The sequence below is a fragment of the Amblyomma maculatum genome, chromosome 1 (assembly GCF_055883805.1).
Source record: "Amblyomma maculatum isolate TAMU_Amacu chromosome 1, ASM5588380v1, whole genome shotgun sequence".
Lineage (NCBI taxonomy): Eukaryota > Metazoa > Arthropoda > Arachnida > Ixodida > Ixodidae > Amblyomma > Amblyomma maculatum.
This window is the reverse complement of record NC_139344.1, coordinates 465,433,979-465,458,355: the sequence shown is the minus strand read 5'-3', so window position 1 is coordinate 465,458,355 and position 24,377 is coordinate 465,433,979. Positions and strand designations below refer to the sequence as shown.

Sequence of the window (24,377 nt, the reverse complement as noted above, 5' to 3'; positions counted from 1 at the left end):
AACCTCGACATCCCCGCACAGCAGAAGCAAATGACTAACAACGTCAAAGCACTGAGGGAACGACGACAACAGCACTCTCGGGAGTGAAAAAAGCAATAAGCACACGTTGTTTAATATTTTTGTGTCCAAAGTTTGAACGTTACTGACCTGGACGATCAACGAATGTTGTTAGCGAGCCGTACAACGATGCTGCACCCACGCCCACATTTTTAGCCTCCCGCTTCCTTCTTCGTCGTACGTCGATTGCCGTGCCGCACGAAAATTTCAACCCTTTGTTCACCTTCGCGGTCGCTCTTTCGCCGTATGCCTCCCAACTACCCCTTTCGCTCTCCCTGGTAGGCGACACGTTTTTTTTCTGGGCACTCTTTACCTCCTGCTTCTACCACCTTTCCTGGCCCACTGTTTTCTGTTATTCACTAGCCAGTTTACCTGGCCTGTCGTTCGTTTTTCATGTGCTTACAATTTCTACCTCCAGCGGGATGGTCCATATTTAATTCATTCGAACGTTGAATACCGAGTTTTTTCTTGTGGCTTTAGGTGACACAGTGTAGTCGGCATGGTTTGCGTGTGAAACAAAGGAACATACCATTTTGGAGTGTTTTCATAATGTTACTGATGACCAACTTTAGTCAGCGCTCGAACGTACGCATTGCACGTTTGAATTCTTCATACATCTTAATTTCACACTGTCCTCTTTTCAAAGCGAGTACATTGCAAAACGAAAATTAGGTGCTGTATGAATGCTAAAGCCAACTGTACGGCAAGAGAAGCGTGATGTGCGAGTCTGAATGGGTATGCTCCTCTACAAGCTGTTTTCTTCTGAGCCGAACTCCTCCCATATTGCTTCGCCGAGGTGTTGCCGACTGCCAAAATAGAAAAATTAAGATGATTGCTGTAACTGTACTGAGCCCCGTTAACCGGTATAATTCTAAAAAGTCGCTAACAGCTCGAGCTGACGCACAAGCAAACAAGAACGTACAGTGCACGCGGCATCCGCCCCAACGCACCGAGCGCATATGCGGGCGCTCGCACTGCTGACACACCAGTTGCTGGTGGCGCCCTGTGCGCTGCGGCGTCCTCACTATCGCAAAAGCGGTCCTCCGCTCACATCCATATAGCGGCGCGGTCGACCCACTTCTCTATCTTCTCGAGTATTATAGCCTGCTCCGTGGAGCATTGCTTGCAGATAGTTAACGATCCATCGGGTACACAAATCTGTAAACGACTGACATGCAGAGGACTGTGACATCCGTCTGAAAACCTCGTTTCGCCTGCGCCATACACGCCTTGCGGCGCACCAGCGCGAAACCATTTTGCCACCCTTCCTCAGCCATCCAGCATCATTTCGCAAAGACCTGTCACCAGCAATCACTCCGCTGTACTCCTTCCCCACCCTCCTTCCCCCCTGCTGTGGCGGCCACCTGTGCGAAGGCGAGAGCTTTTAGCCTACCGTGGAGTGTGGAGTGTTCACAGCGACATTAGACTTTTCGCATAATAGGAATAATGAAATTTAGGCGTTAAGAAAATTTAGCAGAGATAATGGGACGCCTATCCTCACAAATACGAAAGCTCACTCACACAGTGCGATTCCGTGGCACCCATGCCCCATGCTAGATGGATTGATTTATGCAATACAGAGCGTCCCTTTGTAACCGGGAGGTGGCAATTTCCATGATGCGGCACTTCTAATTTTCTTTTTTTTCCAGTGGGGGAGCGAAGCTCTACTTTTCTCATGCAGAGTTGAAGGTGTAATTAGATTCAGAAATGACGTAGAACCACAGGCACAACTCCACCACAGCTGTGCTCTTCGCAGTCACGTCCGGCGCTGTGCCGTCCTTCGTATCACACGCTCCCTCTGTTGGGAGGGGCGATCTTAGTGGTCGAGCCAGTCTCGAACATCTTCAAATGGTTCACCATTGAATGATCTTATAAAGCGTGGCCAAGAATTACGAACGAGGAGCCTAGTTTTAGTGGCTGTTGTGAGGGGCATTCTGTCAGTGGGGGATCTATGTGCGCAGCCGATTCGGGATGAAGGCCTTGCAGGCAGCGGCTTGCTCGAAGGCCAGTCGGCGCTGTAATGCCGTTACTATGCTGGCCGCCTCTGTCGGGGAAAAAGGGCATATATCTATTCAGCAATTGCGCCAAATGTTCCGGGTGAAAATATAACCGCAAAAGTCTTTTCGGCAGCCTCCGAACACCAGCGCACTTCTATCTATCCGTCTTCAATCAAGGGGCCACAGCAGTTCCACAATACCTGTGGCAATAGGAAAGCTCCAAGACGGCGGATACTTGTTGTTCCTCTGGAATGATAGACCAAAGCCTTGTACTTCGTTTCCTAGAAGGTCCATCACTTGGATGCTTAGAAGTGCTAGATACCATCGAGTTCCCGCTGCAAGGACTTCGTAGCTGATACAACCTGCCTCTGTGGAGCCCTATTCCAGAGGGAAACACCATTCTTGTAGATGAAGGAGGAGACATTGTGGCATCTGTCGAGCTGAATAGATTTCGGTCGGCAGGCAAGAACAAGGTAGAATAGCCTTGGCCTGAGGACCGATCGCAGTGTCCGTCACTGCTAGGCTGACTAAGAGGGTTCTACTTAAGTTGGGGACAACACAGAGGGTTTTGGAACGAAATATGGTGTGGGTAACGTTAAGAGATAGGAAGCATGCAGAGTGGTTGTGAAAAATAATTCATGATAAAGGCATTCTAGTGGAAAACAAGACGAAACGGGCATGGGCAAGACAAGCAGTGCGATGAGAGGGTAACTGATGGTTGCTTAAGGTAACAAACTGGACTCCAAGGGAAGGAAAGTGTAGCAGCGGGTGACAGAATGTTAGGTTAGGTACATGAGGCTGAGAAGTTCGCAGGAGTCATGTGGATGCAGCCAGCAAAGGACCAGGTTAATTGGAGGAATTTGGAAGAGGCCTTCCATCAACAGTGGGTATCAGGCTGATGATGACGGCTCGTTCAATAGAGTTCCTTGGTTAGCTGACCGATGATATCTTGGGTACAAAAATACTACTCTAGCTCAAATTTGTGAAACAATGTATGAGCCAGGTTGTTTAAAATTTCCCACGTGGTCATATGGGCAGCTCAAATATACCATGCCTGCGTCGGTGTCAGCCGCGCATCTACATGCAGAGTGCATAATGCACACAGATGTACCAAACGGAGCCCTACGTGCAGTTACTGCTGGTTACAGTCCATGTCATCCTCATGTTAAATACATCGCAATACATAGCTCAAGCACGTTCATCCCTAGCCCTTGGAGATCCAATCGATTCACAACGCAGCTTCTTTCGTTCCGCTGGTACACAAATACTACAGTTAACATTTAAATTGATTTCCTTCCCACACTCTAACTGCTCAAGGCTGTTTGGCGCACGTCCCGCCTTGCAAAATCCATTATTCACCTCGGCACAACGTACATTTGGGCTGCACACACACTTGATTCGCGGTACTGCTCACGATTTGCTTAGGGTGGTGGAGAAAGAAAATTACATGATCGCACAAAGCTTGTCATGCGCTTCCTTTGGGTAGGAAGACTGTCACAATTAAGTATTATTTTTCAAGAGAGGCGCAGAAAATATTTTAGCATATTTTAAACTTTCCGGGAATGCTCGCTGTCATACTGTGGACCCATCGTTAGCGTATTGACTGTGACCTAGATTCCGTGAAGAAAATATACTTAGTTATTTGTGAAGTCATTGCAAAGTTTTCTGGCATGGAGAAGAAAGATGCGTTGACATTTGTCGGCGCTTTCAATATATATTTCCATCCTCCCAAGCAATCGAGCTGTTGTTGGCAGGCTTTTTCGGCTCTTGCAAAGCGTGACAGCGTTATCTGACCTAACGTACAGGCGACATGATGGCCCACTGAGCAAGCTGCCGCCGACGGCTCGGTTACTGCCGGGCGGCCCTTCTGAACGGTCATCGCTGTAATAAATAAAGATTCCGCTCTACTAGCAGGCCCACTGATAATGAATTAGGCTCGATAACACGTGTGTTTGGCGACAGTCCTCAATAGGCTATAATTTGCTCTCCCGCGTCCTGTGATGTAAGCAATGTAAGAAAGATGCCTGACCAGTGAAAAAGCAGAAAGAAGAGGAAAACGGAGGCGTAGCGCACCGAAGACGTTGAAGTTGTGAAGACGACAAAGCGGACGAACCTCGAGCTGTAGCTGTGAACGCTGGCCTTCGTAGTTGCCACGATAAGATACATATATTGCGGTGAAAACTATCTAAACCGTTTCATTACATGTGGTGGAGGTGCTGGGTAGGCGGCAGAGATGCGTCGACAGAATGGTCTAAAATGTCATATGTGGTCGAGTCGGTGACTCCAATAGGACGAGTGACGGCGGTAAAGAAGGTTTTCACGGATAAAAAAATGATGGGCTTGACGTCGGAGAGCGTGAGAAGGGAGGCAATCTGATTGGTTGGCCAGAAAATTCACGAGTGAAACAATCCGGGGATCTTTGCTCTGCTCAGATGCAATATTCATGGTTTCAAGAGAGAAAAGACTGAGGCCGGCGATAGCATGTGGTTCAGGGTTAGAGGTCATAGGGAAGCGTGAAAGGCCGCCTGCGTCGGAGTGCTTGCGACCAGAGCGATAAAGGACACGATTGTCACAGCCTTGTAAACGGAGAGTTCAGCGGGCGAGGCTGCTGGAAGTATTTACGAAGGACGACAGCCAGCCCAGAGCATGGTGATCGGTGTGACATCCCTAGTGATAAATCCCGTATCGCGACAAATGGGTTTGAATCGGTCCTGTATTATCCCGTGTAAATTTCATAGTGCTGTGACCAGTCCTGTATGAAGCTTAAAGGGATTTATATCGGACAGGTCATGTCCGGTAGGAATCTCAATCGGACGGTCCAGTCCGGTATAGAGTTAATACAGGGCAGACCATTTCCAGTATGCAGCTTATACATGACATCCCAGTCCGGTATGGATAAGAAATAGGGCGGACCAGTCCTGTATGAAGCTTAAATGGGTTTACATCGGATAGGTCATGTCCGGTATGAATCTCAATCCGGACGGTCCTGTCGGGTATCGAGTTAATACAGGGCAGACCATTTCCAGTATGCATCTTATACATGACATCCCAATCCGGTATGGATATCAAAACAGGGCGGACCAGTTCCGTATTGAGCTCATATGCAGGACAGGTCATGTCCGGTTTAACAGAAACCGGACAAACCCGATATGAATGAAACTGATACGGGACAGAGTATTTCCGCTTCTGAGTACAATTCGGGCGAATCGTGAAGCTCAACCAGGATGACTACGTCGGAACATGCCTTCGCGCTAAATACGCATGAAACCATGCGTATTAAATGCTATAACGTTTCTGTATATGCGGAGTACGCGTTGTTTTGCAAATACCTAGAAGATATGAAACCGTGGATGTGTGCGCTAGTAAGTACATATACGCATCGCGTTTTGCTTTTGCGTGTGCAACAGTCGCTGCAGCTTGTATGATCTTGCGGTGCATCTTCATATCTGCGACTGAAGATCTGCCACCTTCAACGCGAAAGTGCCAGAAAGAACGTAGCATTTAGTTAGCGAGGATAAAATACGCTCGAGAATAAATGAAACATATCGCTGACCATCGCAATATGCACAGGTCAGCCGAACATCGGGAGTCGCTTCCTCGAGTGTTTACGTATGCAAAACACTTGGTCAGAAGTAAATTCATTGACGTCGCGGCTCCGCTGGCAGCAGGTGAAGCTAAAACAAGCAGTATTACAAGTGTTGGTGCACCGCATATATCTATATGTAGCAACAATTGCATGCGTTCAAAGAAGATGAAAAAACACATCAGCACTAGGAAATTGTGACATTCTGAGGTTTGTCTGCAAGAAAGCGATACATTGTAAAGATGCGGGACACGGATAACCCTTCGTGATAGCCAGGAAAAAGATTCAGCGTGTTTAAAGGGCGATCGTTCAATTACGACCACAAATTCTACACCCTACAAAATACACAAACTACAAAAGAGCAATGTCGACTTCATAAGCAGAAACATAACAGCTTGAGCAGCCGATATCCGTGAAAGAAATTGAGGATGCAATAGATGCCCTGCCAGCAGTCAAAGCCCCTGCCTGTGACGGACTGGGTGCAGCTTTCTACAAAGTGCTCAAACCGGCAATAGCCCAGGCTCTGCTGAAGGTTGTTGACGAAAGCTATGAGAAAAAACGTGTTCCGCTGTCTTTCACAACATCCCACATAGTGCTAATTCCTAAAACCGATGACCCTGATAAGCGCCTGTTGGTGGGGTCTTATCGCCCGATAAGCCTCACCAACGTCGACTACAAAAATTTTAATGAATGTGCTAGCGAAAAGATTGCAGGGTGTTATAACAACGCTCGTAGGCACGCACCAAACATGCGGCATAAAAGGGCGAAGTATCGCTACTAACATACACGTGGCACGATCCATACTGGAATGCTGTGACTCATTTGATGACCGAGTGGCGATGATACAACTAGACCTGGGAAAAGCCTTTTGCCGCGTTTCTCACGATGTTCTGTTTGCCGTATTAGATCATGCAAATGTCGGCCGAATAATATTAGAGGGCGTTAGAATGGCATACAAAAGCTGTACCACATGGATTGTTGTGAATGGAGAACTCACTGAAAGCCTCCAAGTGCGATCTTCTGTGAGGCAGGGTTGTCCACTGTCGCCATTGTTATTCGCAGCCTACCTTGAACCGCTTTGCTTGGCTATCCGGAATAATGAATGCATAACGGGATTCACGCTACAATCAGTGCATGTGAAAATCCTGGCTTATGCCGACGACATCGCTGTCTTTTGTGCAAATAGAAAAAGTATTAGTGAGGTGACGAATGTAGTACAGAAATTTTGCAGCTGCACAGGTGCCCAGATAAACTCCGAAAAAAGTTGCGGCTTCTGGCATGGTAGCTGGGAGGTCACACCCGAACACTATCCTCGGATGCGCTGGTCAACCACTCCAGCATTGTATCTAGGAGTGCCACTTGATTCTTACCGGGACCCAGATCCGTACTGGCATGACCAAGCATCGAGGGCCAAGGAAAAAAGTGATGCGTGGCAAGGAAGGCAGTTGTCCATGCTCTCGCGTGCCACTATATGTAATCTGTTCCTTACTGCTAAAGTGTGGTACGTGATGAATGTGATCAGTGCTTCGAGGACAAACATACAAAAACTTCACCGTGTTTTTGCCGTTTTCATTTGGGCGTCGACCTGGGAAAGGACGAGCCGAACAAATTTGTTTCTTTCCGTACAAAAAGGAGGGCTTGGTCTGGCGCATTTATTTTTGAGACAAGTTGTCTCACGTTTCATGTACCTTCGTGACCAAAATGATGTCTTCCTCAGAACAGTAATCCAAGTTCGGCTTGGTCGACTCCTCCCTAAATTTCTTGCCAGTTCGTGTCTCAGTGTAGGTGGTACAGTAAGAGGGTACTTGCGAGAAGTGGTGCTCGCGTACAGATTGCTGCATGTGCGCTTTTCCATGGAGTATTTGTGCAATGTTAAGCGGAAAAAATTGTATGCGGACTTAGTGGACACAATGCTTCCTGTACCGATATACCGTTTGTCGAACTGTCCAGGCCCAGGAGATGATGTACTCAAGAGAGTTAAGAAGATGCCAATATCACCACCAGTCAAATCATTTTTCTTTAAACTCCACACTAGCACATTATCAGTCAAAACATGGATGCACGCTAAAGGCCTGTTCGTCCCTTCGTCAACCAACTGTTTCCTGTGCAAAAGACCAGAGACGATAGAACACGTGTTTTTGGACTGTTGGGATGCCATTTTTTCTGGGATGTGCTTCAGAGAACTTTAAAAAAAGAGCTACCTCTAGATGCATATGGCATACGATTTTTACCTTTTCCTAATACAGAGGAGTTTCCCTTTGATACAATAATGCTCCTGGGCCTCCACAGCTTGTGGAAAACCAGAATGCAGTTTAACAATGCAGATATACAAGTCAATCCTGTACGAGAACATTTCATACACAGTGTTGTGCGGTTCAGGGAAGCGCATATGACACTCCCCGAGCAGCCACAATGCATTCATGTGCTTGACAGTTTGGTAAAACTGAAAAAGTTTTAACCTGCCGTGTCACGCGAAAGTGTGCTGGCACGTTTTATTGTTCATCGTCTTGTTTTGAATGTCCAAGTCGGCAATAACGAAAAAAAAACTGCCATGGTGTAGGGGTAAAGTGCGTGCTTGCTGACTGAAAAGACTGAAGTTCGAATAACATGTATTTTTTTTTCTTTTCGTTACTTTTTCTTTCCTTCTTTTCTTTCTCTTTCTTTTTCTTTTTCAAATGTAGTGGTGTTATTTTATAGCTCTGCATGCTTTTTCCAGCCTGGCATCCAATTGTTTTCTGAAACAAGGGCTACGGACCATACAGGAATTTCCGGAATGTGGTCTACGCGCGGTTTCATTTCGATTCAGCCTGTATCAAATAACCAGAAACCGGACGAACGCGTCATTTCTGGAACTGATACCGGGCACAGTATTCCGCTTCTGAACAGAAGCCGGGCCTATCGACGAAGCTCAACCAGAATGACCATGTCGGACACGCCAGCGCACTAAATAAGCATGATATCAAACATATTATACAACTATTCTGTATGTAAAGGGCACGCTTCGTTTCCCAAATACCTCGAAAATGCGAAGCCGTCGAAATGTGCGCTAGCAAGCATAAAGGCGCGTCGCGTCGCTTTTGCGTGTACAACAGTCGCTGCAGGTCGTACGATCTTGCGGTGCGTCTTCATATCTGCGACTGAAGATCTGCCGCCTTCCACGTGAAAGTGGAAGCACGAACGTATCGTTTCGCTAGCGATGACAAAAAACTGTTCGAGAAAAAATAAACAAACATCGCTGACCATCGAAAGATGCGCAGATAGCCGCACACCGCGCAACGCGTTCTCGAATGTTTACATATTGAAACCGCTCAGTCGGAAGTGTATTCATTGACATCGATGCTCCGCTGGTAGCACGTGAAGCTAAAACGCCCAGTATACAAATATTAGTGCACCGGATATCTCTGTATGTAAGAAAACTTACAAGCGTTCGTAGACGATGAAAAACACATCAGCACTAGTACATTATGATATCTTGAGGTTTGCCTTCAAAAAGCGACGCATTATAAAGATACGGCACATTTGTGAACCCTCGTGATAGCCTGCAAAGATATTCAGCGTGTTTAAAGGGCGATCGGTGAATTACGGCCGCAAATTCTACAGCCAAGGAAAATATACAACGTACGAAAGAGAAAAAGTAGCTACATATACTGAATAATAACAAATATAACCATAACCCACCGTGGAGTAGTGTTAAGGTGTCCGGCTGAACACCATGAGGACCGAGGTTCGATTCCACACTTGGTAGTGCATTTTTTGTTATTTTCTTTATTTGATTTATTATTTTAAATGTAGTCGTTTTATTTTATATTGTTGCATGCTCTTTCCACCCTGGCGACGCGTTTCTTTCCGGAAACGAGGGCCATCAACCATACAGGCCATTCCAATATCAGAGCTCCGCGCGGTTTCATTTTGGACTTTCCAGGCAATACAGGAATTTCCTGAAATAGCCCCCATTCCTGTATCCCAGATCCTGTATACAATTTCCTGTATGAATTTTATACAGGATTTTTCAGTAGGGATCGAATGGCCGACCATATGACCGCCTCAAACCGTACTATGACCCTACCATGGTGGCCTCCGCGTAATTCGCCAGACTGGCGTCTTTTCACCGGGGGGGTATTGTAAGAGAGATGCCTGTTCTGAGAAAAAGCAGAAAGAAAAGGAAAACGGAGGCGTCGCGCGCCGATGTCGATGAAGTTATGAAGACGACAAAGCGAACGAAGCTCGAGCTGTCGCTGTGAACGCTGGCCTTTGTAGCTGCTACGAGAAGATGTTGCTGTGCAGACTACCTAAACCACCTCATTACAGAAATTATTGATATTAGGTTTATGTTACCAGAAGTATACTAGATGATCATATTCATTCGCCAAATGTGAATTGTCTCTCCCCAATCACTAGATTCAGATATATGAAAGCTCCGCTCAAAGCGGTACACGCAAGCTGTGCGACTCAAAGTATAAACTCGCGAACATTTACGCACCCTCATTTATAGTCAGAGCCTCTTCTACAATTCATTTTTCTCAGACCCTAGTACAGAGTTGGCATTCGGTTGAAATTTTAGCGAAGCAAGCGGCTCTCGACATCGGCGCTGCTATCAGCAACAAGCGCTGTCGGAGAGCAATTTGGCGACAGCTGTTCGCGAGTGACAACATGTTTCCAAATAGTTCGATTTAGCACGGCACAGTGCGCTAGAATCGGCAACAAGACGAAAACAATCATGCGTGTGGACACAGGTGACCAATTATTTCCGCAGTCTGACTCCGCCGTGATAACATGAGGGAGTCACACTGCTAACAGAGCAGACGGCGCACCTCATCGGTGACGTAATGAGGTTTTTGTCCATGTGACATTTCAATGTTACGTCTTGTGCGATTTGATATCAAGTAAAACCTCGAGAACTAGAAACTTAAACCAAGCCTGCTGCATACTGATAACATGATAATAAATTATGTAATGCTATTGCGTGCTTTTAACACCCTGCTCTATGCTTAATCGCCACGCAATATTTACGACACTAAATTGCAATGAAAACATTTGGTGTTCCTACCACTTTAAACTTCAAATGCAAGAATACAACGGCGCAAGGTCACACATTAGTCAACCGGCTACCTTCCTCGTATTTTCAAAGTCACTCCTGCTCCATGTTTTGGGAAAAAAATAGGACGCCTCCGCTATGCTGAAGAGTTGGCACCATAGCGCCCGTTCGATTGCTTCATCTACTTTGTTAACTACGACAGAGTACGAGACAACGGCTTAGCAGTTTTATTCCTTCTTTTTATTAGCGCCTGTCCCGTCCGTCTTTCTGTGTGGTTCGTCTAAAGCTTAGCGCTGTATTTCCTTTGGTTTAACGCAATATCATATTATGTTTCTTCTTGTTCGAGTCTTTTCTTCATTTTCTTTATATTATTTAGTATTCATTTTATAGCCCTAATTTTTCAATAAATTACGGCTTTAGTTGTATCCTCCAAACACCCATCACACTTGCCACCCATTACCTGGCACTTATACATCCATTGCATGCCTCCATTTTTTCTGCTACGTTCCGAACACTTACGACCACACCTGATCCAAAACTAGCATACTGCGATGCCTTTTTGAGCGAACGAGTTGTGTACACGTCACGTAACAAGATCTGAACCAGCAAGCACGGGCTTGCGTTCATTTCCTCTCCCCCGTGGTCTCCCTATGGAGGAGACGGCATTAGAGTGCCGGATTGAGGCAGTAGCGCCAGTGATCCCAACTGTGCGTGGTGAGACTATCGCTTTTTGGGAGGTGAGCGTGTGGTGAGACCCCGAATGCGACTTTCCGAAGTAGAAAATAATAACCTCTTCACAGAGACCTTTTGTCCATATCTTAGCAGGGCTGGTCAATTTTAATTTTTAGACATTTCTCTACCATTTCCTCCACCAGCCTAAAAGGAAGCATGTCGAATAATTTTCGTCATCCTGATCATCATCATCACCAGTCGGATTAGGTTCACTGCAGGGCCTCTCCCATATTCTGCCAAATAACCCGGTCCTTTTCTTACTATCTGCCCCCATTTGACATGTGGGGACTTTTAACCTCATCCTCCCATTAACTTTCTGCCGCTCCCTGCCGTAATTGCCCAAATTGTGTCCCAAGAGGGATACACGTAAACAGATAACAGAAAACCTTCTTCGACACCGAGGATCAAGATTTCTTCGTGACTATCAGCATCGCCCACCAACGTACAAGCAAGCCTGGTTTTCGGCTACCATCTTCGCTACATTAGGCGCTGTCGTCGAGGGTCTCACCAGCTATAAAAGGACCACCGGAGCCTGTGCATCACTTTGGCAGCAGCGGCAGCATGGAATGAACTTCTTTTCTAAAAGCAACCGTTTTTGCTGCAGGTCAGTGGTAAATTTCTCTTACACTCCTGCACTTCTATTGTTGCTGCTGCTGCTGCCACGTGAAAAATATGGACAGCGAGCAATGTCGAACTTGTGATACTGAACTCGATGTGACCGATGCTACAGTTGAATGTGCCGAGTGTCATTGCAAATATCACACAGGAAAATGTGCAGGCATTGCGGATACAACCATCAAGACGAAAGGAGAAGATTACCGCAAAAACTGGCGCTGCTCGACATGCAGATCTTCGAAATCACGAACCTCTGCACCTGAAAAAGCTGGCAGCGAACCTGACATGGCGAACATTCAACTGTGGCTCAAAAGTATAAGCGACAAACCCAATGTGCTATTACCACTCAAAGAAACGGTTGAGAAAATTGAGAACTCACTAGACTTCAATAAAGAGCAGTATAACGAACTGCTAACACGAACCGAAAAAAATGAACAGGATATCGCTGAACTGAAATGCAGGGTGGACAAAATTGAATCCCAGGACAGGAATGTAGCTGAGCTAAGGGCTGAAGTCGACAACCTTGAATGGAGGAGCCGACGGCTCAACCTCGAGTTTCATGGAATTGGACAGACTGATGAAGAAAATCTGCTTTACAAAATCAAAGCGATTGCTAAGCAGCATAACCTGCGGCAGCTAGCCGAATGTGACGTCGTATCGATTCACCGACTACCAGCAAAAAAAGATAAAATTTCTGGTGTAATTTGTCGCTTTGTGAAGCAGTCAGACCGGGATATCTGGTGGCAATGTAGGAAAAAGTTGCGTGGCTCAAGAGACACAGTGTTCATCCTGAAAAACTTGACAAGACGGGCGCGTGCACTCTTAACAGATGCAAAAATCTGGGCCAGAAGGGATGATTTCAAGTTTGTGTGGCATAGCAACGGCCGAGTTCTTGTTCGCAAGAGGGACGGGGAGAGTGCAATAGCGATTGCCAGCGTAGGCGATCTCGATAAACTGAGATAAGTTTTTTTGTCAAACATGGAAAAAGTCATACATTTTACCGCATACTTTTGGGAACTGCTTAGGCAAACAATATGCTAATTCTTTCAGATATTTTCAGGCGAATGTACGTTCAATCAGAAACAAAGAAGGTGTTTTGAATCTTTTTTTTTTTTTAACAAGTGCAGAGATTATTTGATGTTGTAATGCTGACAGAAACATGGTCCACTAATGAAGCCGATGTCTATCGCCTACTGTCCTATAAAACAGTATATGCCAACCGGTCCACAGGGCATGGTGGAGGGATTTGCATATTAGTTAATGATGACAATCCTTATGAGCTCCTTGAAGATTACTCTGCAACAACCCAGAACTATGAATTTTTGTTAGTCAGGATACAAATAACTTTATTGGCTGTGTGGTATCGTCCCCCAAATGGTTCTGTTGTAGCTTTTCTAGAACAATTTGAATCAATATTGGTGCTCGTTAGTAAAAATCATTTAGATTTTATTTGTGGTGGAGACATCAATATCAATATGCTGCAGAATGACTCCGTAAAATATAAACCTGATATTTTATTAAAATCCTACGGCTGCTATAACGCCATTAGCCTCCCTACCAGAATAACTGAGACTTCATCGTCTCTAATTGATGTTTTTTGCACAAATATAGGTTCTGATGAAGTTAAAGCTGGCGTATTTGCATTTGATCTGAGTGATCACCTGCCAATATTTTTCTGCTCGAGCAGGTATGCCCGTCGAAAACACACTCCGGATATCCTTGTACTTCAACCTACAACATGCGGTAGCCTCTCAATTTTTCGCGAAAAGGTAATGTCCACGAGTTGGGATTTCATTTACAGAACAGCAGATGCGAACTGCGCTTATGATGCATTCATTTGCAAACTGAAGTCTATTTACGCAGCAAGCTTTCCTTTCGTACGCACCAAGCGCCACCGAAAGATACTTAAGCCTTGGATAAGCAGCGAGCTCATTAGCAGAATAAACAAGAAGAATAATTTATACACCCAGTTCATAAAGTCTAAGGATATTAATATACTCAAAGAAATTAAGACATACCGTAATAAATTAGGCAGTGATCTGAAGAAGGCAAAGCGTTCCTATATGAATAACTTATTCAACTCTGCTGTAGGAAGTACGGATGTATTCTGGAAAAGGCTTAATTCTGTGCTAAAGCGAAACGCCGGCACTGAAACAATTGAAAAAATGATAATCAATGGCTCTGAGTTGTCCGGGAAGCAGCTTGCTGATGCGTTTAACAAATATCTTATGAACGCTGTAGAGAGCAGTGTGGTATTTATTGATCTTCAGAATTTCTATATTTCTATTTCTATTTCTATTTTTCTTGATCCTGTCACAAACGAGAAAGTGATCAAATTAGTTAGAAGCATAAACAAAAGCACTAGTAAAGATATTGACGGGTTCACTGTTGTACCAATAAACCATGTTATTGATGTTCTCGCACTTTGCCTTACGCAGATTTTTAACCTGTGCCTTTCTCAGGCCGTATTTCCGTCTAAGATGCAAGTGGCACGAATAACTATGCTGTTATGGGGAATTACCGCCCCATATCAATACTTCCTGTGCTTTCCAAGGCTTTCGAGAAGGTTATTCTAAATCGATTAGTTCAGTTTGAACAGAAACATTACCTCCTAGTCGACTGTCAGTTCGGTTTCCGGAAAGGTCTTAGCACAGAATTTGCGCTGCTTGCCCAAAAGGAGTTTATATTATCTCAACTCGAAGACACCAGACTGGTCTTGGGCCTTTTCGTTGATTTCACTAAAGCGTTCGACTCCATAAATCGTCATATACTAATACGAAAATTGGAGCATTATCGCATTCGTGGACAAGCAGCATCTCTCATAGAATCTTATCTGTGTAATAGAATCCAAATTGTAGGAATTAATGGCCATTTCTCCAACCCTTTACAAGTTTGCTGTGGAGTACCACAAGGAAGCATTTTGGGACCTTTTTTGTTTAATTTATATATAAACGACATAGTAAATAGCTGTCCCGCAGCTAACTTTATTATATATGCCGATGACACCAGTGTATTTCTAACTGGACGATTGGCCGATGAACTCATTGATAATGTAAATTTAACACTTGCTGCGTTAGAAGCATGCGTTGATGCGCGACCAAACACAACGAAAACAAAATCAGTTCTGTTTCGCCCTAGAAACAAGAGCATAATAATAACGAAAACAGTATCAATGCAGACCATACCAGCAGAAATCGTACCGACATTAGAGAAGTTAGGTGTAATCTTTAATGAAACCCTTTCATGGAATGCGCATGTAGATTTCCTTACAAGTAAACTCGCGCATGTAGTGGGGCTGGCTTATCGAAATAATTTTCTGCCACGTAATATTATGACACTAATATATAACTTCCTATTTTCATCGCGGCTTAAATACTTTGGCTTAGTTTGGGGTTCAACCACTAAAGAAAACACGCAAAAACGTTAATGTGTTACAAAAGCAGTTTCTTCGGATTATTGAAAATGTCCCATGCTATTTTCATACTCATGATCTCTTTAAATATACAATATTATGCCAGTTAATAAAGCTTACGACTATCGACTATGTAAGTCACTTAAGGAGATTTCATAAATAATTCTAGATTTCTGCACTCACTAGCTGAACTGAAAACAAACGACAGAGCGTACGCTACACGCAATAATGAACAATGGAAGGTACACACATACAGAACAAACTATGGTCTCCAAACATTACACAACATACTGCCACGAACATTAAACGATCTGCATAGAAAACACAGTTCAGTTCAGGCGTTCAGTCGTGTCCGACTCTTCGTGACCCTATGGACCATGTCACGCCACGCTTTCCGGTCTCTCACTATCTTCTTAACATCACATAGCTTCATCTGCAATGCCTCGAGAATGCCATCTAACCATCGCGTTCGCTGCCTACCCCTTCTCCGGCGACCCACAACCTTTCCCAACATCAAATCTTTCTCCAGCGACTCCTCTCTTCTCATCAGATGACCAAAGTAGCTGAGCTTTAACTTTAGAATTTGACCCTCCAATGAGCAGTCAGGGTTTATGGTCGACAATATCGACTGATTTGATCTTCTGGCAGTCCAAGGAACCCTTAAGAGTCTTCGCCAGCACCACAATTCAAACGCGTCAATTCTTCGGCGGTCAGCCTTTTTCACAGTCCAACTCTCGCATCCGTACATCACAACTGGAAAGACCATAGCACGGGTTATACGGATCTTGGTTGGCAGACTAATGTCTCTGCTCTTTACTAGGCGGTCAAGGCTAACCATTGCTCTCTTTCCCAGAAGCAGGCGTCTCCTAATTTCATGGCTGCAGTCTCCTTCAGAGGTAATCTTGGCGCCCAAGAACAGAAAATCTGTCACAGCTTCCACTTCTTGTCCATTGATGCTCCAGGACTTGACAGGGCAAGACGCCATGATCTTCGTCTTTTTAATGTTCAGTTTAAGCCCAAACTTCTCACTCTCTTCTTGTACGCGCATCAGAAGTCTCTTGAGCTCCACTTCACTTTCTGCCATTAAAGTGGTATCATACGCATATCTAAGGTTGTTGATACGTTTTCCACCAATCTTCACTCCAGCTGAAGACTCGTCCAAACCGGCCTTCCTCATGATGCACTCTGCATATAGGTTAAATAGGCAGGGCGACAGTATGCAGCCTTGCCTCACCCCTTTCTCAATCGGAAACCAATCAGTAAGACCATGCCCAGTTCTGACTGTGGCCTCTTGCCCTTCATAAAGGTTCCTGAGGAGACAGATGAGGTGAATTGGAACTCCCATCTCTTGGAGAGCTTGCCACAATCTGTTGTGATCAACGCAGTCAAACGCTTTCGCATAATCAATAAAGCAGAAGTAAATGGGTTTCTGGAACTCTCTTGCTTTTTCCATGATCCAGCGAAGGTTGGCAATCTGGTCTCTAGTTCCTGTGCCCTTGCGAAACCCAGCTTGCACGTCCGGAAGCTCCCGATCCACATACTGCTGCAGCCTACCTTGCAGGATTTTTAACATCACCTTGCTAGCATGCGAAATAAGCGCGATCGTGCGGTAGTTGGAACAATCTTTGGCACTGCCTTTCTTTGGAATGGGGATGTAAACTGACCTCCTCCAATCCTGTGGCCACTGCAGGGTTGTCCAAATCTTTTGACATAATGTATGCAGTGTGTTAACAGCATCGTGGTTGAGGTTTTGAAGCAACTCAGCTGGAATACCATCAATTCCGCTAGCTTTGTTCTTAGCAAGGCTGGCTAAGGCCCATTCAACTTCACTCTTCAGGATGCCCGGCTCGAGATCAGTAATCACAACCGTCCTATGTTGGGTTTGCACATCCGGGTCCTTCTTGTACAGTTCTTCTGTGTATTCCTGCCACCTCTTCTTTATCTCTGAGGCTTCAGTGAGGTCCTTGCCTCGTTTGTCCTTTATCACGCCCAGCTTAGCACAGAAGCTTCCTTTGATATCTTTGATTGTCTTATACAGAGCTCTTGTGTTCTTTAATTGGCTGTTGTCCTCAACTGCTTGACACTGTATGTTCAGGAAGGCATTCTTATCTCTCCTTGCTATTTTCTGAAAATCCGCATTGAGAACCTTGTATCTTTTTCTTTCCCCCATACCTTTTGCCATCCTCCTTTCCTCAGCTGTTTGCAAAGCCTCATCAGATAACCAGTTTGCTTTTTTGCATTTCTTTTGCTTTGGAACTACCTTAGTAGCAACTTCTTGTATTATATCACGAACATCAGTCCACATCTCTTCGGGCTCTTTTTCTTCTAGATCTAATTCTTGAAATCGATTCCTCACTTCCACAGCATATTCTAATGGAATCTGATCTAGATCATACCTGAAAGGCCTTCTAGTTTTCTGCGTTTTCCTCAATCGAAGCTTAATTTTGGCAACAAGAAGCTGATGATCGGTGCCACAATCGGCCCCAGGCCTTGTTTTTACTGCTTGTATAGCGCTTCTCCATCTCTGCCGGCAAATAATATAATCGATCTGAGTCCGGTGAAATCCATGTGTACAGGCGCCTCTTGTGCTGTTGAAAATGAGTATTCGCTATGGTCAGGTTGTTTTCTTGACAGAACTCTACTAGCCTCTGCCCAGCTTCATTTAGCTCACCAAGACCGAACTTGCCTCTAATTCCGGATATTTCTTCACTCCTGACCTTAGCATTCCAGTCTCCTATGAGAAAAACGACGTCTGATGATGGGGTGCGGTCTAAAAGGCATTGTAGGTCCGCATAAAATCTCTCAACGTCAGCTTCTTCAGCAGCAGCGGTCGGTGCATAGACTTGGATAACTGTTATGTTGAAAGGGTGACCTTGGATCCGAAGTGAAATCATTCGGTCGTTTTTGGGGTTGTACCCTAGCACTGCTTTGCCCATTCTTCTGTTTACTATGAGAGCGACCCCATTCCTTCTCTTGGATTCCTGCCCACAATAAAAGACATAATGGTCGCCGGAGTTAAATTGTCCCTTTCCGGTCCACTTGAGCTCGCTGATACCCAAGATATCAATGTTCAATCTGTCCATTTCTCGCTTGACGATATCCAGTTTACCTTGCGTCATAGATCTTACATTCCATGTTGCTATGTGATATATCTCCTTGCAACATCGGACTTTCCGGTCGCTTCCCGGCACATCCACAACTGAGCGTCCTTTTCGCTTTAGCCCAGCCGCTTCATTCGTCCTGGAGCTACTAGGAATCGCCCTTTGTTCATCCCCAGTAACATGTGGGACGCCTTCCAACCTGGGGGGCTCATCTTCCGGCGCCATATCGATAATGGTATTTTGACTGGCCATGGGGTTTTCTTGGCAGGAAATACTGGAGTGGGTTGCCATTACCTTCTCCAGTGAATCACATTTTGTCAGAACTCTCTGCCGTGACCTGTCTATCTTGGGTGGCCCTACACAGCAGAGCTCACGACTTCATCGAGTTTCGCAAGCCCCTCCGCCACGACAAGGCAGTGATCCATGAAGGGGATAGAAAACACATTAAACTTAAACCAATCACTTATAAAGAGCTTTGAAAACATTTTTTGTCCGCCTAGAGGTGTGCCTTATTTTCCTATCCTAGAAGTCTGCACTAGTGTTGTATTAGTTTTTTTTTTCTCTCATTCTATTTTAGCCCCCCCCCCCCCCCCCCCCCCCCCGTGAAGAATGTTGTCTGTTGCAACGTTATGTTAATTTTAGCGTGTATACTTTGTGATTGTATATTTTCTGCACTGCCGATGTGAAGCTGTCATTGTTATTGTTTTGGGGGCCTGCAGCCTTGTGAAGTTGTCATTACGACAACTTTTTCTGCTGTGCTCCCTCATACTATGTACACATTGGGTGTAAATATAACATTATTATTATTATTATTATTATTATTATTATTATTATTATTATTATTATTATTATTATTATTATTATTGCGGCTGAAGAGTGCCGCAATTCACTGGAGACAGAAAATATTATACTATCTGATACATGATGAGGCTACGTTTTCAAAGAGCGCGTTCTCGAGAATGTACAGTGCGGGGAATCGACCGAAAGGCGTCCTATAAACCTTTGAGGATGATTCGTCACCGTTTCGTCCGGTCAACAGCACTGTTCAAATTGCGCTGTGCCCTGCCCTAAAGGCTGAGTGCTTACGGCACTCCCCTGTTGATAACGGGGACGCCGGTTCCGAGCCGGTTGAAATTCCTATGGTTTCGAAACGCAATGCGCCTGTGAACTGTAATATTTCACTGCATTTTAAAGAATCCCCGATGTCCGAATGTACCCTGAGCCCTCTCGTAAAGCGTAGCTCAAAGTAAATGTCTCTGTAAGGCATATGATTGGAAACATTTTCACGCGAGGCATTCTCTGGTGTCTCTACGATATGGTGCTATAAGGACGCGCAAATGAGTTAGATATTCGCGAGTTTGCTATGTAGCTAACAGCCATTCTCTACTTTCGACACACGTATTCTCTGCTTTCGACGCACCTCAAGCTCACCTTTCTAAGAAATGCTTTGAGTCACAGTGTTAGGCAGATGACATTGTGAAATTAGGTGTCTTTATGAGAGCGATGCCAAAGAGATTGGACTGCTTCCCAAATGCTCACGCAAAAACTGAGAGAAATTTAAACATTTTAGTGACTTAGAAAGGGAGGCCTTTGCTGTGTCGGGATCGGGGCGAGAATTTTCAAAATAATATCGTGCGACGGTGATTCGATCCTTCAAGTGCGGAGAAAATTATCAGCTGTTTAACCACGGTGAAACCGAGACGAGCGTTAGCTCACTTCTACAGGGCTTTTTCGGAATTCAGAGTTTGATCTCAGATACTACCCGTCGTCACTTTTTGAAATATATATAGTTTATGAGAGAGCATTATATCATGACGCCACAGCGCATGGTTAAATTTTGTTCACGGTAGATCAGTTATACAGATGAATAATTAGGACCTACAATTACTGTGTTGCAATTCCGTTCGATAAAGGCTGTCCAACGATACATGACATTAAACTGTAATGTAAAGTTTAATTTATATTCTCAAATGACTAAATAACGATACATAATTAGGACCTACTATTGAAGCAGCGCAGTTGTATATGCATAAGTAATCCAAAGATTATCTATTTCGCTCACAGCGCATTAAGAAGCGACACAATACGAAGGTAAGATACAAGAGGAATCACTCTCGTTTTGGTGGTGCGCTAGCAGAATGAACACACAGCGACTCGCCCTAGTATATGCTTTACCCGATGATATATCATTGCTGATGTAACACAAAATTTAATTTTGAATCACAGGTAACTAAAACGGCAATTATGTAGGACTTACAATTAGTGCTGCGACATTATAGTGGCCAGAAGGTATTTAACAATATACCACGTCAGCTGCTGTAAGTCTCGACCCGAGAGTTGTTATTCGGGCTTTCTTGAAGGCTGCTCGTTCGAATAGAACGGTGAGCGACTTTTGCATTGAGTGAGGCTAATGTCTAAAACCAACAAAGACACCTCAAATACCCCACACAGCCGTTGACATCATGCAAGGAAAGCCTTAACAATACATTTATCGAGTGGTTTTGAGCAGCAGGCGAATAATGGTGTTATCATGGTGTCGCGATAAGTTATCAAGAAGTGGGCGAAAGAAAAAAGAAACCACAAACTCCGAATTTCGCGAAGAAACGGGGGGGGGGGGGCACCAATTGGGCTGCCTTGGTTACTCAACCTTACACTTTCGTAGGTGTTTATTAAAGCTTTCTAGGATCAGGCTGAAAATCTGTTCCCGAAATATGTCAGCAAGATGTGTTCTCCTTGTCTGGCGTTCCTGCCGGCTCCGTAGGTTCGCAGGAGACGCGACGACGAGCGACGCCATACCGACAATCCTATAGTTGGTGGAATACTTGCAACGAACGCGCGCCAAGGAGTACCAGGTGAAAGAGTAGAAGGAGTAACGGTGTACCGCCCAATCCCTAATTTGCAAGAGCACTGCAACGAACGCGTGCCAAAGAAATGAGATTTCCACTGTGGGCGTGGCACGAGCCTGGCAACGCTAGCTAAAGCTATACAATGGGCGCGAGCTGTAGCAGCATCACTCAGCCTTGCGCATTTCTCCGGTGTAGATCCGACAATGTTCTCGGAAGTATACTGCGCGCAACCAAATATTTCGAGTGTTCGCTAGCGCTCACTCGTGTCCATGGGGGCAGAAATTACATGTGCTTGTTATTAAATCAAGTGTACCTGGCAAGCTTAGTTTGGTTTGTGAGATTCACAAACCGATTATTCGAGATTCACTGACATCGCACAGCACACGGGAGCCTTGCTTTTCTTCTCCGTCGAAAAGGCCGCAGCGGCCGGGATCCGATCCCGCATCCTTGGGCCTAAATGAAGCGGCATAACCAATGCACCCCCTTGGTGGGGCAAACACAAGGGAAGTAGTCGTATGGGGAAGATGAGTTTTTCCCATTGGATATATCACGCTATTTACAGCATCAGAATACATGAAATCAGGCCCTGTCTACCTCGTCAGCTCTCCATCTTTTTTTTTGTACACGGTATAGGAAAACTGTTTGCTCTAAGGGATGGGAACTGAAGGTTGCATTTTGTGTTCTCCTTTTCTACCTGCTACAATGCGTTTTTTACGGCCTCCTGATTCTCATGCAAACAAATCTGCCTGTTTTCACAGGAAAACCTTGAAAGCATAGATTGCAAGTGCTAGCATGGTTTTCACACCGTAAAATTATATATCCAAAGAAACTTTAGATTTTGCACAAAGGTGTGTAAAATCCATAAGGATTCTTTTGGCGGAGAACAGGTCGAAACGGCTTCCCAGTGGTCATACCTGCAACAGCGTTACTGCTCGCAGGTAGAAGATATTTTACAGCGTCCAATTGTGTGCTAGTGCCGGACAGTTTAAAACCTTAGGAGCATGGCGCCAGTACCAGAAATAAGTCGAATATATTTGTCGGCTCGACCGATGTTCCGGCACAATTTCTTGTTTGTGAACAAACTGCCGGCAGCACAGATATTTAAAAATTAGCGTATTTTTCCGCTCTGAACATGAATGCAACAGAGCGGAGAAATTTTTGAGAGGGCAAGAAATTGAATAGCAAGGCAGGGAGGTTAACTTGGCGACGCCCAGTACGCTACCCTACACGTGTGGAGGGGAACAAAAAGAGAATAAGGAAAGAAAGAGCGCAAAGGAAAGGAGTCTGTCCAATGCTCAGAGGTCTATAGTGAAAGGAGGTAGGAAGCGCGAACTTAAGGTCTTGAACTCAACCCTGCGTACTTTAAGAACTTATAGATTGCCTTCTTTCCTTTCTGGCGAAAAGGTCGTCCAAGCTCCCAGAAATTTAGCTTGTGCAAGAGGGCGAGAGTTCAAATGGCGGATTGTAGTAGCCAGGAAGGCACGCTCACGCTCAAATTGAGGGCAGTCACAAAGTATGTGCGCGATCGTTTCAACACACGCGCACTGCAAACACGTTGGAAAGTCAATCATTGCGATGAGATGAGAATAGGCGTTTGTAAACACCACTTCTAGCGACAGGCGACATGGCATTGTAGCATCACAGGAAGGGAAGCCGAATGGTATCTGCATTTGAAGCAACTGATCAATATGGTGTGAGAGAGATGTCCAGCCTCCAGGCGTAGACCATGATTATCTAGCCACGTTTCGGGCGAGCAGTCGAAGCTGCTTTGCTGCGTCGGCTCTTGTCAATGGTATCTCGACAAAGTTTGTTGTATCGTTAGCCGATAGAGCAGCATCGTCAGCAAAGTCGTTGCCAACAATTTCACTGTGGCTTGGTATCCACTAGTAGATGATTTCGTGACCCTCTTAAATTCCTGGTGGTGCAGATGTCCTACCACCGCTACAGGTTGTTCATAGTCGCTACGGCTCAAGACCGATTGAAGACTTTGTAAGGTATGTTTAAAATCACAGAACACATCCCATTTCTGAGGAGCCTGTTCAGAAATATACTTTACAGCAGCACGAAGTGCAGCCAGTATTGCTCCAAAAGAGGTATTTATGCGAAATTAGATGGTGAACGTTAGCTTGTCTCGCAGAAGTGACGACAGAGCAGGTAGAACTAGTAGAGGTTACCGAGCCACTCGTATGGACGCGAGTATGTTCCAAATACTCATTACGTAGCATGTCAGTTGCTGAAGGGAATAGCAAGGCGAACACATGGCAGCCTCAAACACCGGAAGTGGTGGCAGAGGTCGTGCTGCAGGAGGGAACTGTTTTGGAATAGATGACTGGTGCGTTGCTATGATCTTTGCAAATGCAGAATGCGGTCTCTGCAGAGGCAACTGCTCAATGTGATGCTGTGGAACTCTTAAAATATTCTGTGCGTGCATTTGCAGAGTCTTGGGCAATGTACGCCGAACATGGGTGTTCTTAAAGGGTTCCAGACACACCAAAGGTTCATTGTGCATTATTTTAGCAGAATAAACCGCAACACAATACTAAACATGAATACAAGCCCGTGAATTATTTATCGCCTGTGTAGTTTCTACTACAGTTTCAAACGCCGAACAACTTCTGTGAAGTCGCCGATGTGCTGATGGCTCGTGAGGTCCAGAAAGACAGAAGCATGGTAGCTGCTTGATTGACTGTATCAGATACAGTCATTGGTTGCATCGGATTTTTTTTCGGGTCCATCTTACGGAATGTAAGAATTATCCGCTGAGAAATACGTTTTTATGTTGGCGTAGAAGAGAAAGGAGCCCATGCCGCCCGTGCACCGGTCGAGGCGAGGTCGTCGAAACAAGGCAGTGGTGACAGCATGTATCCAGAAAGCGCCTCCTTTATGACAATCAAAGGTGCGAAAGAATTGAGTGCCAGCTTATAAGCGACAGGTGGTTGTGGGAGACCGTAGATGCTGAATACGCGCAAATACCACATATATAAAACTACGGCTACCGA

At 45.1% G+C, this 24,377-nt stretch overlaps 2 protein-coding genes across 2 annotated transcripts in view; one reads left to right on the top strand and one right to left on the bottom strand.

Annotated features, from left to right (window-relative positions):
* The window catches only part of LOC146209862 (luciferin 4-monooxygenase-like), a 197,043-nt gene that overhangs the window by 17,471 nt on the left and 155,195 nt on the right, over positions 1 to 24,377 (bottom strand). The window lies entirely within an intron of this gene.
* LOC146209865 (uncharacterized) lies at positions 12,305 to 12,982 on the top strand. Its single transcript, XM_084597715.1, has one exon. The coding sequence runs from the start codon at positions 12,305 to 12,307 to the stop codon at positions 12,980 to 12,982; it is 678 nt and encodes a 225-aa protein (XP_084453841.1).